Below are 19,612 nucleotides of genomic sequence, written 5' to 3'. Positions count from 1 at the left end.
GATGTTCTGTTTTCGCCCTCAGGATGGCAGCAGTCAACCAGTTATTAGGAAAACAGTGTTAACATTGTAAGTGATGGTACAGTGCAGACTGCCACTGAGTGTTTACTGCTGTATCACGGACAGCGTGTTGGATTTAAGAGTGCTGTTTGGAAGTAGGACTGAGTGTCAAAGAAATCGTGAATAAGAGGCTATGACAGACATTGATTGAGAATAGGAAAATAAATGCACCCGCGTTAAGCTGCTGGGCTTCCATTGAGGTATCCTAAATACCAAGCCTATGAACTGTGATTCAAGAAGGCCAGACCTCACTCACGCCGCCCTACACAACTGGCCGGATCCTAGCTTTCAGAATGTTTCTTTCGTTTTCTCTCTGTTCCAGCACCGAGTCGCCCTAGGTCACGGTTGCCACTATTTAAAATCTAGGCTAAATTGGCAGAAGGCATGAACTGCACATATAGATCTATCCCAGCCTACGCCACGGGGCCACTGTCCTGCTCCACAATTTGAAGACCTCTGGTCTACAGCACTGTTCAAGCACCTGCCATGCGAAGAAAGTGCAGCGTGCTTGTCTCAGACCTACTACCTTGAAGTGATTTTTTTCCTATGGGACAGTGGGAAGTGGTTCCATGGAGGTTACAGTGCTCTGGGGAGGGATGAGCCTTGGCAACTCCAGCACTGCTTCAGGAGCCAAAAAGACAAATGCACTTGCAGAATCCGTAATGAACTCAAACTGTGCAGAACCTCCAAAGAAGCTGGAAGCCTACGGTGTAATGGTATTCCGCTCACCTTAGTGTTAACAGTGTGATAACACTTATTCAGCAGGTGCCTATGTGAAGAGCCTTGACACCATATGAGTTGTAGGGTTTGGAATGTTGTAGGGTAGCTGGCATGATATATGGAACTGTTGTTTCATTTAAAGAGGGACATACTTCCGAAATCAGGTCTTTTCTTCAAATATATTCACTTTTTAAAAGAGGATTCATAAATGAATATATACATATATTTCCTCCTTATGATTTGATTCGGATTGAGCTGAGCCATCCATTATATACTTTTACATTACATATTTGTTCTACTAAATGTGTTTTGGGAATCTTCAGTGCCCTTCAAAATTGCTTAATTCAGCACTCTCGATTATTTACCTCTTTTACAAAATCAGGTAGCTGATCATAGAATTTCACTCAACTCAATCCTAAATTGCTTTCATTGAAGCAAGTTCTCTCCCTGTGACACTGCACATATTCCTTTCTGCCGATGGTTAGGGGTTTGTGGTCTACTGAGCAGTGAACATAGTATATTTTTGCATATCAATTGTTCATATAGTCGAGCATGCGTCTTGTGTGCCTTTTGAGTTCTACCAATAAACGAATTATAAGGACTCCCAGCAGCAGCTTCCCTCCTTTCCATATATTATTTGGAATTACATGGTGTAAATGTTGTCATCGTTTGACGGCTGGAAACAAGGATCCTTATACAGCAATGGGGAAAACATTGTTATTAAGTATATCGTTCACTATTAAGTGCTGATCAGAAAAACTCAGTGAGATCCTGGATCAAATAGAGAACACGTGATCTTTTATTCCATTGAGTTAAAAAGGCATCAGGCATGTATGAAGTTCAAAGCATTTCTTTTTTTAAAAGCATTTAGTAATACTACCATTAATGTGTTAATATTGCACTGAGTGCATTCTCATTCTCTCTCTCTCTCCTTCTCTTTCTCTCTCTCCCTACCTCCTCCTGCACACCTGGCTTCATGGCAAGGTTCTGGGTTGTACATCACAGCTGAACTTTACATGAGTGGGGTCAGTGGACTGCACTCGCGCTGATGCAGGAAACGGTTCTGGGTTACACCAGAGGTTAAAAAAAAATACAGTATGCTGCAACGGTCTGCTATGGGGCCTGCTTGGTGCACCCCTCTAGGTCAAATGACAGGTCCTCGACCTTACAGTGGCCAGGGCGGGCCTAGGCTTCTGTGCACACGCTAGATTACCATTACATAATCTAGTGTAATAAAAGTCACAATAGCAGTGCACTTTGCTTTACGGCCAAGACTGGCTCTAGTTTTATGCTGGTTTGTTTTAATTTGTCTTGGGTATTGGATCCCCGTCCACAGAATGTTTGTGTGCTGTAAGCCGCTATGTTCTGTGATTGAGGGCTAAACGCAGAAGGGTCTGAATGCACGGCCCAGCAGGGAGCGAGAGGTGAGTGAAGTGCTCTGCTTCAGGCCTCCTGCTCTAGAGCTTGGGATTCTTTCCATCAAGGCCTTCCTTCAAAGGCGATCATTCTTCCAAGGACCGGCCATGGGAACTACTTTGTTTTGCACTCCCATAAACTCTGCACCGACAAGTTATTGACTGACAACAAACAGATGAACCATTAACAATGCGTGTGGTGTATCTTTAGAGAAGACTTCTGTGCATGGCGTGCCTTTCGGTTTCTACCTTCTCGTGTCACTGACTTTGGCTGTGCCCGGCTAATAGTCATCCTACCTGTGCTTTCAGTGTCAGTGGAATCAATTAAACATTCAAGTGCAGCACATGCGACGGCAGAGGTAGGAAGAGTGTAGGAAGAAGGAATGCTGAAAACTTTTCAAAAGGTGCTGTGGTGAGTTTGGATAAATTCAGAATATTTACACATTTTCTACTGTGAGAATGGCTAATGTCGCTCGGGCTATGCTGGACATGGCAAGAGACCCTTTTAAGGCAGGATCGAAACCAAGATACAAGGGGCTGATTAAACATTGTATTCTTTGAAGGTCGATAGCATGAGTACCATAACATTTTATGTTACAATTGTTTTTCAAACACATATAGACAGTTCTGTTTGTAGTTTGCACAATATGAATCACCCTTGCTATTCTGTGCACGTTATTCTCTGTTGCAATTGCCTGAAAATTAGATAAATATAAATCTTATGGCCCAGTAGGCACCTTTTTCCCTGACTGCTTGCTCACCGCGAACTGCCAGGATTGTACTGCATGCTTCGGGAAAGCTCACCCGAGCTGCTCAGCAGTGTCTGCTTCATTGTAGCTGTCAGCATGGCTCTCAGCTACCTGCCATTTATCGTGATTGTGGCCAACAGCCGTGCACCAGCAGTTTCCAGATCAGAGACCTCAGCTAATTATGTATTGGTGCAATTTGCTCGTTCAACCCTCTTTATTTCCAGTGTATTGCAGAACTACGGGAGATGTTTTGAGTTGACCTTATGGCATATTAAGATCAGCACTAAAGTACCAGCCTTATTTCGCTTCAAATATATTAAAGAACCAGGACTCGAGTAAAGGCATATTTTCTTAACAAATCGCTTAATAATGTAGAGTGTTAGTGTCCAAGGTGTTCCCGAGTCATAGAAGTTAGAACATCTCGCATCTTTCAGAATTTTATATTTATTCTCTTGCATGGCGCTGAACACCTATTCTGTGTATTTGTAAGGAGCAGGCTGTCACTTCCTTAAATAGAAAAGACCCAGGTTTTAATGGCTTTTAAGTACTATTTTTTTTAAGTATGCCTAGGGCTCGGTTGGTTTGAGCACTAATGTTTGTCTTTCATGGGTCTTCTAGACCTGCCTCGGTTAGTACGTTGGTACTCGTCTCCATGCTTGGTGGTTAAGGGGTTTCTGTCAGTCCTCTCTTGCTCGTGATGGCAGATCAAGGGTGCTTAGTCTCACCACTGGTGAGCATTCTTTGCAGCTCAGTATATAGCGACCTTGGTTTGACTGTTTTAAATCCCAAACATATTATTGTGAGGTTTTTGTAGTTTTTGGGAAGACATGGTCGTTGCTGCCTCTACATTTATTTAAGGTTAAAGAAAATGCTAAGGTTTAATGTTTGAGGTGTCCGCCAGACTGTCAGTAACTGGATATTCCTCTAGCAGCCTCTTTGACAAGGAAAGGTGATGACTCCACATATCTTTGCTGCCATCGACACTTAATTATAGGAGTTTGCTTATCTATGTATTGACTCACCTTGTTTTTTACAGTCTTGGTATCCCTCCCGAGTCTGTGGAGTGATGTGAAAGGTGAATGTTTATTCATATTCTGAAGAGCCTTACTTGGAATTTGTGCTAAATTTGCACACAAAGCAATAAAACATAAACTAAACGATATGATATGATGCATTCCGAATTCAAAATATGTCTCCATTTCATGTACTTAGGCCAGTAGTTCCAAAGTTCGTTTTTTTTTTTTTAATGTTATGTGTATTTGGATAGCACACTACCTCCCCTCCCAGGAGGGTATCCTTCCACTGAAGCAGGTAGTTGACTAAGCGTGCTCAGGTTTGCAGATGGTTTCTTGTGGATGGGTAGTAGTGTGGCATGTTTGCAGGCATCTGGGTTGGTGGCTGTCATGATTGAGTTGTTGAGAGCCTGGTGAAGTCTGTGCTGATGGGGTCTAGTCCTTTGAGGATGCAGTGATGGCATGTGTCCGAGGGTGCTCCAGAGTGTATTGACTGCAAGGTCATTGTAGTTTCTTGAATGTTGACGGTGGGCCAGGTGGTCAGAGTGGTAATCTGTGTGTTGGTAGAGAAGGGTACAAGGATCTGGTTGGCTCTCAAAGTTTCTGTAGGTGCTGCTGATCTTGTTGCTATGTAATAAGGACAGTAGGGTGCAAAGGACCTGGGAACGGTTTATGCTGGTGGAGCTTACTGCCAGAGAGGTGAAGTCTTTCACTATGGCAAAGATTTTCCTAGAGCTGTTGGTGCTGATTTCGATGCAGTCAGTGAATGCAAGCGTTTGGTGGGTTTTATTTGATGATGGTAGTGTTTGAGAGCAGATTTGTTGGTGCTCTTGTCGGTGTCATTCTGACTTTGCCTCATCTGTGTTCCAGTTGCTTGCAGCGGCATTTGGTGAGCCTGAGCCCTTCCAGGTACCAGCTTGCTATTTATTGAATCATCCCGAGTTGAGTCATTCCTCACTATCAAAATTTGTACTATGCAACCAATCCCAGACACAGTGTGATATCCTGCCCATGCACACAGGCAGACATTTGCATACATGTCATCATACATTGTTGAGTAAGGAGGAGGATGAATTAACAATAGATTACTGAAAATATCTAGGCATTGTGGATGGAACTTTCAAAGGGTGCTTAGATTCAGAGTATTGGTGTTTGAGCCGGTGTTGTGCTAAAAAGGTGGCTTGTAATATTTGGTGCATGTTGAGATACTGTTTGGTAGTGTGCATAATTGATGTACTTATTATCATTTTTGCTTCACCGCCGAGTGTAAATGTAAATAAAAAAACGTTATCCCAGTTACTCACTTCTGTGGGAAAGCATGACACCTTGCCTTTGCCCTTGACTTTTTCACTGGCATACCAAAGAAATACGTTTTACGACTTCGAACTTTTCCTTTGAACGCGTTTTCTCTTCATGCCGACTCTTCAGAGGTTCATGGATCCCCCTTTAAGTGCTAAATTTGTCATGTTGTTGGAACTGTTTGAGAAGAAAGAAAAGATCTGTTTTCGTTTTTTTCTTCTCCTGAATTTTTTTAATCTGAGGATGTTCATTCCTGTTTAATTGACTTACGTTTTCTCCCCCCGAATGTTAAGTGAAAATACTTCTGCAGCGATTTAACCCTGTTTAAGTTTGTATAAAAAAGTGATTATGTTACTAGCAGTGAACAATGCACTTTGTCACATTTGTTTCTTAACACTTTGACGTTCTGCTAATGTGCCCTTGGAATTGGGCTCGAGAAAAAACATTCTCCCAGAAGCAAAGCATTGATTAAATATCCCCTTAAAAAGCTCATATTTCATGTGGTCGCTTAGTTTTACCCTGCCATGATTATTTTTTCTTTTTTCTTTTTGCACCCATGTGACCCAGAGATCAATTGGCCTGCCACTCCCGTGCAATTTTCAGTCAATGCGATTGGGTATTCGCTCCTGCAGGCGTGCAGCTGACTGAGAAACTACGGTTAACTGAGTTAGCTGCCCTTCCTGCAGCGTATAATACTCACTTTTACAGATTCTCGGGCCCTGTGGCTGAAGCAGTTTACCGGGGCTCCCGGAGAAAAGTCTGTCCTAAGCCATCTGGTAGGTCACACTGACTTGGCTGGCAGAGAGGAGACATAGTGTATTTATTAGTAGACTTCGAAAAAACGTAATCTCTTCATCAAGATGCAGAGATTTCACCCTATTAAATCCCAGCGTGTTCAGTCATATTAAACCAAATTTCTTATTGCGGAAAAAGATAAATCTATAACTGAAACTTCATCTCACTTGCCATATTCTTAGCACGGGTCTTTTCTGCAACAGCTCGACTTCTGCTGCCAGAATGGGTATTGCACCGAAGCCGTTGCCGCCATCAGACCAGTTGTTAGACAGCGGCACTAGAAATAATAAAGCAAACTGTAAAATTTCAAAGCCCATGCAACTTAAAACAACGTGAAGGGTTAAAAAAAATAATTATAAGGAGACATTGTCATAAAGTGAAGGCCTGTATTGTGTTCTAAGTCAAAGCTATGGTGGATGCTAATGTGACCTAACTACTTACTTAATTTGCTACCATGTCTTAGTTACCAGTGAGCAGACACCTTTCCCATTTGTACATACTATAACAGTTCAACTTTTTTGATCAGTTATCATTGTTGCAGGCTTTTTTTTAAACTTAATATAATGTCCTTACAAAGCAACATCCCCTTTGTTAAAGATTTCAAACATCCGTCTATCCTTAACCTCACGGTTTGGTACAGTCGGCTTTAGTGTGCTAAAGCCGATAGCAGAATCTAGCATTAAAGAACGTTAATCTCTAGGGACCACTTAGATTGTCTCCTTCCCTGCATAGTTCTTGTCTGATACATCAATGTCTGTTACTTTAATTCCAAGGCACATCTCGAGTCACAACAAGCTGAAATCTCTGTTCTTTGTGACCAATATCTTGCAAGCTCAGACATGCTCTTTATATCTTTTTTATTTTAAAATTTAACAATAATGTCTTTGCTTCATTTCTACCCTCGTGGTGTTTAAATGCCAGGTAAGGCTGTTCTTGTTTCATAACAACAATAATTTAGGTTGCCAGTGCCAAAACATCGCTCACAGCACTCTCTACAAATTCTATCAGTCAGTTTCAGCTCTGAAGTGCTTGCAACATCTGAAAGAGGGCTCTCATTGTAGTTGTTCTAAAGCATGGCTCCATTCCCAGTGCTGATTAGTGGCATCTATTTGGTGACTACTCTTTTCCTCTAACAACTCCCAACCACACAAAGGATACCTATTTTACTGAAGTTTTCCCTACGCCTTGTGCTATTGACATTCCTCCCAAAGGCCCAGAACAGTGGTTCCCAACCTTTTGATTTCTGTGGACCCCCACTTTGTTATTACTGGAACCCGGGGACCCTCACTGAATCATTATTAGAAACAAGGGACCCCCCACTGAGTCATTACTGGAAGCGGGGTACCCAGGCCTAAACATTGTTGATGATTTGAACCGCAAATAAAATACAAAAAATACAAAAACAAGCATTCATCAAACAAATCCACAAATTATAACACATTTTATTTTATTTGCAAACAAATATGAATAAAATAAATTAATAGGAATGTTGGAGCGTTTCTAAATTCAGTTGAAGCTGAACATAATTCATACTATATACTTTTTGATGCACCTGTACTGCTCCCACAAATTAATCTGAGGATACTAATTTAATTTTTAGCCTCCAGTTTCAAATTCCTTGACATTTACAGAACATTTTGAATGTTTCATTTGTACATTTAGCCACTTTATTTATTTAATTTTGTTTAATCTATTAATATTATTTAATTTTCTAACCAGTCGAGGACCCCATGAGGAGGCTTCATGTCCAGGGGGAACCCGGACCACAGGTTGGGAACCACTGGCCTAAATTGTTTAAACCATAATGCACTATTTTCATGTAAGCCTGTACCATTCAGCACTTGCTTATGGTTTCTTCCACTTTCCCACCCAAAGTATGTGCTGGCTGCTGCTCTTAGATCTTCCACTTAGGGGAAAGCCAATCTCCCTGTAATGACAGTGACATCTGCCAAATAAAGGTGGTTTGCCTCGCCAAATATTTGTTACAAAGGTTTTGCTGAAAAGAGGAGGCTCTGTGGCCCGACAGTGGCTTTGCTCAGCAAAAAGATGTTTTAATGTAATGGGCTTGGGCTTTCATATGATGCAAATTTATCTCAGATGGCCAAGCAACTTTAACCGCAGTGTTTGAGTTGCTGTAAAGGTATGCTTTAGCAAATATACCTCTATGTAGATCAGCTTCTGCCTTCTTTACCAATGGCCTTCAGCCTATAATTTATCTTTTGGTTGATGGGAGGACATCTCCCTTCAGTAAATAAGGGAAGTAGCTTTTTGTGGGGCCACAGCTGAGAGGAAAACTTCCAGTAAGTGATGATGCCTAAGACTTAAGCAGTTTTTGTACTTGTTCTTTTACACTCATTTATCCAGAGCCAAGGAGATCAATTGGCCTGCCACTCCCGTGCAATTTTCAGTCAATGCGGTTGGGTATTCTCTCCTGCAGGCATGCAGCTGACTGAGAAACTGCAGTTAACTGAGTTAGCTGCCCTTGCTGCAGCGTATAATACTCACTTTTACAGATTCCCTGGTCTTGTGGCTGACGCAGAATACCAAACCATTCCACAGCCCCATTGTTTGAAAATATAAGATCAGATTGTAATCCACCTCTTGTAATCAGAGAATTTCAAATAATTGGTAGTGCAATTTATGCATGTACCTTTCTACACTGGCTTTCGAAAGGCAGTGTTTCGCTGTTCATGTAAAAATAAAACTTTATTTGACTGATCAGAATCCTGAAAAGCTATTCTGAAAAGCTAGGAAAGGTCAGTATGCTATGGTTCTTTCAGTAATGGTACTACAATGCTGTAATCTCTTTGGTGATATGACTTACCCATTTTGCCTTTTTCTGGACATTAAGGGCCTGATTACGACCTTGGCGGATGGGATACTCCATCACAAACGTGATGGATAACCCGCCCGCCGTTTTAAAAGTTCCATAAAATATACTGGAGCTTGTAATACAGCAGGCGGGATATTCGTCACGTTTGTGACAGTTTCCCAACCTCCAAGGTCGTAATCAGGCCCTAAATGTCTATTTTTTCTGTTAATTGAGGGCATGCCTCTAGTATAGAAGTGAAAGATTTTTACATACATTCCTTATTGATCAATGGTGAAACGGTAATTGGCCCACTTTAAACATTAAAAAGCCACTCTTTTTTCTATCTTGCCAAGAAATCTCAGTACAGAAAAGGAACCCACGGTGTTACCTTTTAGTCAAGATACACTGACACTGTGTCCACTTCAAGAATAAGGCCTACACCTGCAGGACAGTCATTATTAAGCCACAGACTGTGCCTAATACCTTAAATTAATAATAAAAATGGGGATGCACACTGTCTTTACCATTACACTTTGGGGCTTAAAGATGAGATTTGTTCTGTTTTTTGTACATCTGCATTTGTGTTCCAGAATTAAGAATACCTACGCGGGATCATGCTTAATGTATTGGTCTGCGCTAAATAGGAACAAAAGATGGAGCTTGACTCCCACATTCAGATAACCCAGTCATATTCTGGATCATGCTTAATGTATTGGTCTGCGCTAAATAGGAACAAAAGATGGAGCTTGACTCCCACATTCAGATAACCCAGTCATATTCTTAAATACTTATGATTTGATCATTTGGGAATAGAGTACGCAAGAAGGTTATAGTGCAGTCCTTGAGAGCTGAATGTATGCGTCTGAACCATGTTGACATGATACTTCTGTGAATGTATAGAATATTGAGACTTCCCTGTAACGTTTTTCAAGACTTACTCAGGTTGGATTTTGTGATTTTAGGAACGTATGGTGACAACATTAAACGTGAGAGGATGTCTGGGGGTAACTTATTTTATGTAGAATTTTGTGTGTAAAGTTTTCTTTCAGCAAATAGTTTTCGACTAAAATGGTTAATTAAAAAAGGTGTGCATTGAATATACCAGTCACATAGTAAACTTTCCACTCTGCAGTAAGCAAATCATAAAACATCTCTAGCCATAAAAGGCCCCAACCAACAAAACTGTGAACTTCGAAGAACTCTGGCGCAATTTAAAATTCACACTGCTTTAGTCCTACCAGTGCCGGATCCAGCTGCATCTACTTCAGTTTTTTTTGGTTCTACCCATTTCCAACTACTTATTTCATTTTTTTCCTGCATGTGCCAGCCTGTTTCATCATTACAAGGGATGTACTTCAAACGTTACTTAAATTTTTGCACATGGTACTAATTTGAGCCATCCTGAATGTAATCTGCTTTTGCAGTCAAAGGTGTAAGACAAGGTATCAGTGATTTGCATTTTCCATGGCTATTTAGACAGGTCAGCATTTAGGTATTAAGATGACTTCAAGATGTTGGGGTGGGCATGTATTTTTCTTTGGCTTTGAGTAGAACTAAGCCCTAATGTGTCAATGTGTTTCCCATGGACACAGAAACTGTAAGCCTCTTTTATGCATAAGGCTTTTAATCACCTTAGCACTTGTCTCAGTCAGACCCCCTTTGATTTTTGTAGAAATTATAAGTCTTGTGTATTTTTTTTGTTTACCTCCATTCTAGTCTTACTAGGCATTGGATGCTTGATTGTACCTCTTAGTGTGTGCAAGCCTCATGATATGGTATGTTTTGTCCTGAGCATGTCATACAGTTGTGTGTAAGAGGTATTAAATTGGCTGGGGAATGAGTCATATGTGTTTTAGTGCAGTTCAAGCACTCCAGCACCTTGGTGATATGATCATTGAAGTTTGCGCCCAAGATGACTTGATCAGACATGTGCAGCAGTCAGGTCTTGGTGGAATTAGTGCTGGTGTCAATGAGCAGACATTACTTGCAGCTCTTTGGTTTTTTACATGGAGTGGATGTTCGACATGCTTTTTTTGTTGTGAAGATCATGGAAAACTGTGTTAAGTAAGAAGCCGAGAGATCCTATTTCCATCACTATGATGAGTATGATCTCCTCACCAACATTTATTCTCTAAAGGCTGTAAGAGCACACTTTTCCAAAGGTACCAATCGCTATCTGGGGCATCAATCGCTATCTGGGGCATCAATCGAAATCTGGGGCCAAATCACTTGGTGTGTTAAATCTGCACCAAAGAAATCATTTTGGGGCATATTTTTTATCCCTCTCTCAAGTACCCCCCATTATTGATCCTATCAGCAAGGTATGCAGAAATTTTAAATAATAGAAAAGATAATTACAAATACTCTTAGTCATCAATTAAATCAGTATCAGGCAAAACACACAATCTGTACATTGGCAGCTTGAGTGGTACTCAGTCATCATTTTACAGTTACAGGAAAAAAAGCTTAAATACAAATGTGAATGGTAAAAAGAGCCAAAAATAGAATTTGGTTTTCACCCCTTAAATCATTTCTGTCTTGTGGTCTTTGAAACCTCTATAAACACAGTTTTTACTCAAAAAACAACTGTGAAAATGAATAAACTGCAACTTGACTGTGCATGGAATGCCATTTGAGAGTGCCACAGAATCAGAAGGTGGAAGAATCATGAAAGTTGGAGTATTATCGAGTGGTTAACCAGCAAACAATTGGTCAGCACACAAACTAGCATTTGTGGGTGGGCTTTTATCCACAGTTTCCATGTGGTTACTCATCCCTGCCCAGGGCAGGAGTGAATTTATTTTGAAACATGATTTGGAAAGGAACACTCCTATAATTGGTGGAGTCGCAGTTGACGGATTTCTCTGTGGGGAAATATATATAGCCCTAGGGGGAAAAATGGTAAAGTTCTCAAGTGCTGTCGGAGCTAAGCGTGACACGTACACACAGAGAGATATACACTTCTTACATTTGAGTGTACAGAAATGTCTACAACCCATAGTCAGAAATGTTACCCGAACATAGAGGAGTCATCCCGCGGGACTAGGTGTCTAGTGTCGGTTTTTTCTGGCACATTTGTGGGTCGGGCCCAGAACAAGGCAGTGCATCTGTCCTTTGGCTCCTTGTGGGTGGGCAGGAAGGCATTACAGATAAGGGTGACATGGTTGCGTTTGTGTGCGCGCACGCTCGCACCCTCTCGCCTGAGTGGCAGGAGCAGTCTGAGGGCGTCTAATCCCCGGCTAAACTAGGACAGCCCGAGCACCACTGAGCGCAGACCGAACGGGGCAGTTGGCCAGAGAAGGTTGGACGGAAAAGCAGCAGGCCTTGGGTTCCGGGGTCCCAAGTTCGACGCTGACTAACTTGAAAATGTCCTTCTATCAGCCGGGTTTTTAGCAGTGCCCCGGCATCGCCGGTCTAAAGACAAATGACCACGCCAGAGGAGCAGGCTCTGGGCCATGGCTTGGTCGCCGTCGACCCCAAGAGTGCGAAAGAGCCTCTGTCGCACCAGACGATGAAGACTTTCTGTATCAGCATCGTGGCGTACGGCCTCCCGTTCTGCCGCCGGCGGGTGAGTGTCGCCCTCTCTGAACACTCTGAGCGCGAAACACTTGAACCAGTGAAGCAGCAGGTGCAGTTGCGCCGGGGCCGGGAATGAGGGCACACTTTACCCCAATCAGTGTTTGTTTTTGCTTTTAAAACGGGTCATGGGGGCCCAAGTAGCTTGTCGCATTAGGGGCCAGGGCTCCCTTGCTGCGCACTCGGTTGAAACCTTATGCTGGTCACATTCCTTCCGGGCTGGGAGGGATACTTGGGGTTGCATCAAGACCGTCTGTATTTAATCGGGCATGCCGTCGCCCAATCACTGTCCGATCTCGAGAAATGTTTGCTTGTAGCCTTTTTAAGTATGGCTTTTCGTAATTGTCATGTTTATATTCCATATTGCTCGTGCCTTTATTCAGTGCTTTAAAGTGCAATATAGAAGTACAGGTACTCTCGCCTTAGAGTACCTGTTTGCTCCTGAGAAGTGCTCGTACTCTCCTGTTAAATGTATGGTAGGAGTACTAAGAAGTGCAGGTACTCTCCATTTCAAATTTAAGAAAGCAGGCACTCCGAGGCGGGCAGGACCTGCCCGTTTAAAGCACTGGCTTTATTCACTTAAAAGCACTTGCTGTAGGTGGGTCTTGGAAAGAAGAGTTAACCGTCTCGTGCCCCTGACCCTATTTCGGATGAGTGACACTGCTCACTCTTTCTCCCCTCGTTTTTCACTTAGTCAAAGATGTTGGGAGTTCAGTTCAAGTTGCCATAAACTTTTAAAACTTTCAAATTCTCTTTCAGTAGCACTCGTTTTACTGTTGAAATATAATTACTGCATGTATTCATCGGAAACGATGTAATTGAACCATATCCTGTAGATCTTATTTTTTTCAATTAGGTAAATAAATATAGTGTGTTACCATGTGACTGATAGTTTATATATAGATAATCCGTGATTGCAATGCCTGGTGCCCAGCAAGTCAAGCACCATGCGGGCCACGGTGGTGATTCTGTTAAGTTTGTATCTTGGCAGACAGTTTTATACTGTTTATCTGGACAGGCGCAGAGTTATTTCTTTACCTTTTTTCTAAGTACACTGGAGGCCTTTGTGTGAAACCATGAACATGTCATAAATAAATGGGAGTTATTTCTAAAAGGCTGTAGAGCAGTGGTTCCCAACCTTTTGACTTCTGTGGACCCCCACTTTAACAGTAACCCCCCCCCCCCACACACACACACACACTCAATCATTATTGGAATCCGTTGACCCCTCGCTGAGTCATTACTGGAAGCTTGGGGCTCCGGCCTAAGCATTGTTGATGATTTTGAACTGCAAAACAATATACAATAACAATATACAATAAATAGAGAATCAAGCATTCACCAAACACATGCACACACATAACACATTTTATTGAATTTGCAAACAAATATAAATAAGAAATAAAAATAAAAAATAATAGAAAGGTTGGAGTTTTTCTAAATGTAATTGAAGCCACACGTTGGAACATACTAGATCCTGCTTGATGCGCCTGCATTGCTGCCGTTAATCAATCTGAGGATGTTAATTTAATTTTTAGTCTTCAGTTTCAAATTGCTTTACATTTACAGTACGTTTTAAAATGTTTAATTGTACATTTAGCCACTTTATTCATATACATCTTAATAACCTGTTAATATTATTTAATTTTCTAATCAGTCGCAGATCCCCTGAGGAAGATTCATGGTCCCTCGGGGGTCCCCGGACCATAGGTTGGAACCACTGCTCTAGAGCTTCACTTTGCTTTACACCTTTTTGGATGTAAACCAGTTTTGCAAATCTGTTCTATTGATTTTATCAAGGGTGAGCACAACTGAACGCGTGTACATTGAAACTAGACTACTCTGCAATTCCCTGTGCTTAACCATAGCTCAACGTGGCAAAGAGAGCCGAAGAGTCCGGAGCAGTTGCACAAGTTCGGCTCTGGTAGCGACCTCTGCTGTGTGCAGGATCCTGGACGTCGTGTTCATTTGATGCTGCTCCAGGATGTTGAGCGTGTTCATGTCCACATTTGGGTGATTGAGATGAGCACCTATGGTTTCAGCATGTCCTGAGGAATTATGTGCTGCTAGTAACTACAAGTCCTCTTAGTGCGCCGACACTTTCAGTATATCTAAGTTTTACATTTTCTGCGGGGTGTATTATTCCATATCCGCCTGTGCTCCCTCTCTGACCATAATCCGACATCTTTCTGATGTCCTTTCGGAAGTTTGAAGTTACACCGTGACAACCGCTGCTTATTCAAGTATGATTCAAAGTATATATTATACTTTATATTCAATTGAATTTGCCAAGGGTGCCAATGTTGTAGTTGGTCGGCGCTGAAGACGTGCACCAGTCACAGGCGGACGTGTCCTCGGCATCAGAAACACCCCGTTATGGAGCCGAGCAGCTCGCTCTCCAGCTCCTCTCTGACTAGATAAGGAAGTGTGCGCTACAGACCTGATCTGAGCGGAATGCGGGATGCATATGGCCCCTCTCTGTGCCTCTGAGCTGTGCTTGTGGGAGGGAGGGGTCTAGGATTTGTACACTGTCGCACAGTAAACCGACCACGCAAGGTGATTTTGTTCCGACTTTAGTGAATCTAGCCCACACCGAAGCTAACTTGATGAAACAAACCCGGATCTGCTGGCTTTCACGGGCCCGTGATGATAGGATTCGTGAGTGTTTTAATTTGTGCCCAAAAGCCATTTGCAGTTTTTAATACGGCGATCTCTTCATGTGGGAACAACCACGCGGATGGCACGTGCGCGCTTGCTGCCTTTGATGAACCGGAGCACTAGACGTGCCTAGAAAGGACATTCAGAAGGCTCTGGCTTTTTAATTGTGTTTATAAATTCGTTGAATTACCCTGCGAATGCGCGCACAGATTAAGAGCGCGTGTCCGCACCCTGTTGCGGTATTGTTTCCGTGAGTTTCTTATCTTGTTCTTCTCTAGATCTGTTTGACTGGAAGTGTGGTCTGATGGGAAATGCCGGGCGGGATGGTTAAACGAGTACAGGTCGGGGTGCCGTCGGTACGGCCTTTGCGCGCCTCTGGCGCTGGTTATATTCGGCGACCCTCTCTAGCAATTGCCTATAAATGGGCACGGGGCACATGTCCGGCCGTCTGTACATTTAGAAAGTCCCCGATGCAGTATATGAAACCCCCGTATGCCAGGGCACCGCTTTCACGGCCCGTAATGTGCAGCGCCGACCCTAAGTGCGAGTTGATGCGGCTGATGGCGGCCATTAGAGAGATGAATGCCGCGTCCTGGAACATGGGCCCTCCAGCAGGCCCTGCCTGTAATTGAGAGCATCTCGTTTCATAAACGTTTCATTAATGCACGTTGTTATAAAATATGGAATGGGAAGGACAGGCAATAAAGGCTTTGCGCGCAATCTGTCATCGACTCTCTGCTGTGGGTAGTATTCAAAGGCTCCTTTTCAAGATTTATTTGGAGAGACACTGAAAACCAGGAGTGTCGCTGGTGCTCGTGTTATGTTACTTTTAGTGCGCATGGTTTCCGAGACAGGTTCTTGTCACATTTGTTTCTGGTCACAAAACCATTTTTCTGCCAAATTGTCTCCCCATTTTGAGAAGTTATGTTTTTATTTGGCGTTTTCTTTGTAGGTTTTAAATCTTCTATTAAAAATGCGATTAATTTGGTTATAAACAAACATCTTCCGTACTTCAACCAGCCCCTGATGTTTAGTATTAATGCTTAGTATTAATGTTGATATTAATGTCAACATATTATATAGCGATTAGAACAGCTGCTAGGTCTGCCCAATTTTAAGCAAAAAGTTGTGGAGTGGAGCACTTGGGGATGAACGACTTCTTTAATATAATCAGACTCCACTGCAGTTGATTTATCTAGGAGTTGGAAAAGTGATGTCCAAAGATCAAACAATCTGGCTAGATAAGGTAGCATGATCGATGGCTGATCAGTTGACAGAAGAATTTATAGGTTTTACGGGTGGCACTGATCAATGCCTTATCAGTTGACAGAATCATTTATAGGTTTTACGGGTGGCACCGAACCACATCTCTTCAATGCATTCTTAAACTGTGGAGACTTGGAACTGGATTGTTGAAATGTGAACAGGTGGCATGTCTGCATACAGGCGGATGAATTATGCGTGATTGACGTGCATTTTTTGGGGTTTGTAGAATTTTCTAATAGTTGCTGTTCTGAAGATTAAATAATCGTTTACGTGATGTCATGCTCTTTATACGGGATTCCTCTAACGAAGCTTGTGTCATGGTGTAGTATTGAGGCCAGGTTTGTAGGTGTGACACACCCGTGCCTGTATTTGTGAGATGTGCTCTTCTAGCTGGAGTGATCTGTTACTGAATCTGCAGTGATGGGCGCACTGGAGGATACTGCGTCCGAGGAAGTCCCGCCCTGTGATTTCCGTTTAGAGGTACTATTGAAAAAAGTGGCACGTTGCAGGCCTAATATTTACTGCTTTAGAATACGGTGTAAGTTAGGACAACTCTATTGTATAGCATGTAATATTCATAACCCACGCTCTCTTGAACATACAGTAAATGGTGCTTGGCCTTTGATGGCGTGTCTATAGATAAAGTAACGTGTGCCCCATAAGCTTGTAAATTAACTTCAAGCACCTAACCTTGCGAAAGTATATACCATAAATGAAGTGCTTATTGGAGCCTACATAGTCTATACAGCACTCGTAAGCAGAGGTCTGTATGCATATGATTCTTCAGCCAGATAATGCTTTCCTGCAAGCAACAAAGGGGTGTAGTGTGTGGTGAAGCTTTACAACGAGACTGCATGTCAAGGAAGAGGAGCCCTATGCAAACTCTCGACAGTTTAACACGCAGAGAATCCTCCAGGGGAAGCTCTTGACCGTTCAGAAAATTACCAGTTTGCTCAGCGTAGAGATTAAGGCTTGTTAGGAGATAGCTCATTCCCGGACTTCACAAAATGTCCTTGCACCATCGCTTGATTTTCTTCTGAGAGGTTTCCATAATCACAAGCCCAGTAGCCGTGATTCAGATTGTTCCATTTGCATTCTTCATTGTTTGAGTGCATAGTGCATTCCCAGTTGCTAGGGAATTCTTGGGGACTTTGCTTCCGAAGCCTAGTTTGAGCTTATTGCGTGCCATTCATTTCCGGACATGTGCTTCCATGACTGTCACATGGCCTCTACCCCACACGTGCCTTAACTCCATGCGCATCTGGACGCACAATTCCAATTTGGGAGCTCAGTTTGCCCAGGCTCTCCTTGGAAGAATTTCTTCTTTTGTGAGTAGTAAGTGAAGCTGTCCTCCTGGTTTACTTCCCGGTATTTTTCCAATGATTGGCCCATAGAACAAAAGTCAAGATTGTATTGTGATATATTTGTCTTAGCTGCTTCTATTCATAAAGACACACTCCATCCCTAAATGGAAATGATGATATCGTGCTACTGGGTGTCGCGTGTTAAGGAGCTGAGAGGTGAGCTCGTTTCCAGGCAATTTCTACAGTGAGGCTCATGCATGCAACTTTGGCCTCCCTACTCATGGCATTGGCACACTTGCAGCACCTACCACGTGGTGGTGCTGTCTCCTCGGTTTGGGGATGCAGGGAGCTTAAAACTGAGAGTAAATACGCTCATAAAATAACTGTCAACTTGTCTTAACTTATTCTGTAATCATGTTCTTTTTGTAACAGAACTTGTGTTTTCTCATCAGGAGGGAAAGGCTAGTTGCTTCATTTGTATTCTTGCTTGTAAGCTGCTGCACTTATAATAATGACACGATTAAACAGCCTTGCTATAAAGTTAATGGAGCTCTTTAGGCAAAATCATATTCTTGTCAATTTTATTGCTTAAGCATTGATAACAGTCAGTGGAAAAAAGGGCGCTTGATACTTTGATATTAATTTAATTGCACTTGAGGAGAAAGCTTTCTTCTTTGACATTTCGTTTTTGATTTCATTTAATGGCTAGCACTTTAAATTAATTTGCCTCCCCATGACGAGAAGCAAGTTCCTTTGCGTTTTCTGTAACTCCAATTATCTTTTTAATTCCAGTGGTAATTTTCTGTATTGCCTTGCTGGTATTTGTTGTTGCACTGCGGAATACTGTCCATATTTGGAAGCCTCCCTTACCTCTCCCGGCATCCTGTGGGATAATGATGGCATTAAATGCTAAGAAGCACTCCGTGCCCACATATCGGTCCTCTTCTTTCCCAAGCCTGTACCTGTCCAGTAACCCAAGTCATGGGAAATGCGTGCCCTTTGGTTCAACAGCTGCCGCACCCTCCGTAGAGGGCAAATATAGAAACCTCAAGCCAGAGGAAGGCTCTGTGCGCTTGTAGCAGCTTCGTGAAGACTTTAAAATATACAGTAAACGTGTGTCTTTCTAGGCCTTAGATATGTTTCTGTGCGAATGTCCTCATAACGTTATCCCTTTTGCTTGCAGTGCACCCGGGGGCACATTTAATGCGCCGTCGCCACAGATGAGAGGGCTCCCAGTGCCATGAATCGCGTTAGTTCTACGCCGCAGCTCTGTGTTTCGCAGCCATGTTAGCAGTTGTAGATAAAAGTTTGTTAGGAAGTTCAGCTTAACCAATGGCAGTGGCGTAACAAAGGCCCCCGCGGTCAAGGGGACCCCATCAGCACAGTACCTGGGTCTGAGAGCTCTCGAGTAAGTCCGGAGAGGGCCCCTCCATGCACTTTGCAGGGGGTGCCCTCAAGTTTCATTACGCCACTGACCCATGGCGGGCCGATACGCTGCCGGTGGACGACAGCCTTCTCCTGGTGTCGTTTCTAATAATAAAACGGGCTGTAAAATGAATTCTCAAGATAAGGGCGCGGCCCGAGGAATGCCTGCCGCGCTGCTTCTTGTTGAGCTGCCCCGGCTCCCTCCCGGCTGCATTCTCTGCCGTGAAAGCAGGTTCATCGTAGGCACTGCTTCAAATAAAATCTGCCCTTGTAGACCAGAACGGCTGTCCGGCGGTTCTGCGCATAAGTAACGTGATGTCCACCCGCAGCGGACTTCCTGGGTAGGGACCATTTTCATAATATTACTAGATGTGGCCGTCTAGCCCTCCGTATCCCGCTGCAGACCTCTCCGAGCTGTTGGCCTTTGTCACAAATGAACTCTCGATAGTCATCTTCCCTGGGTGCCCTGGCTACCCCTGCCCATTTCTTTGATAGAAAGTTTGACGCAATATCTTTTTGTTAT

At 42.9% G+C, this 19,612-nt stretch overlaps 1 protein-coding gene across 3 annotated transcripts in view; it reads left to right on the top strand.

Moving 5' to 3' along the window:
* The window catches only part of FBXW7 (F-box and WD repeat domain containing 7), a 547,043-nt gene that overhangs the window by 298,204 nt on the left and 229,227 nt on the right, over positions 1 to 19,612 (top strand). Inside the window, exon 1 of one of the 3 annotated variants that reach the window (XM_069242660.1) lies at positions 12,162 to 12,428. The exons of the other annotated variants lie outside the window; for them this stretch is intronic. Within the exon in view, the coding sequence (XP_069098761.1) occupies positions 12,285 to 12,428 (144 nt within the window). The 5' untranslated portion in view covers positions 12,162 to 12,284. Of the gene's footprint in view, positions 1 to 12,161; positions 12,429 to 19,612 lie in introns of those variants that run through there. 3 annotated transcript variants of the gene reach the window in all.

The sequence above is a fragment of the Pleurodeles waltl genome, chromosome 1_2, assembly GCF_031143425.1.
Source record: "Pleurodeles waltl isolate 20211129_DDA chromosome 1_2, aPleWal1.hap1.20221129, whole genome shotgun sequence".
NCBI lineage: Eukaryota > Metazoa > Chordata > Amphibia > Caudata > Salamandridae > Pleurodeles > Pleurodeles waltl.
This window is presented reverse-complemented; position numbering and strand designations above follow the sequence as displayed.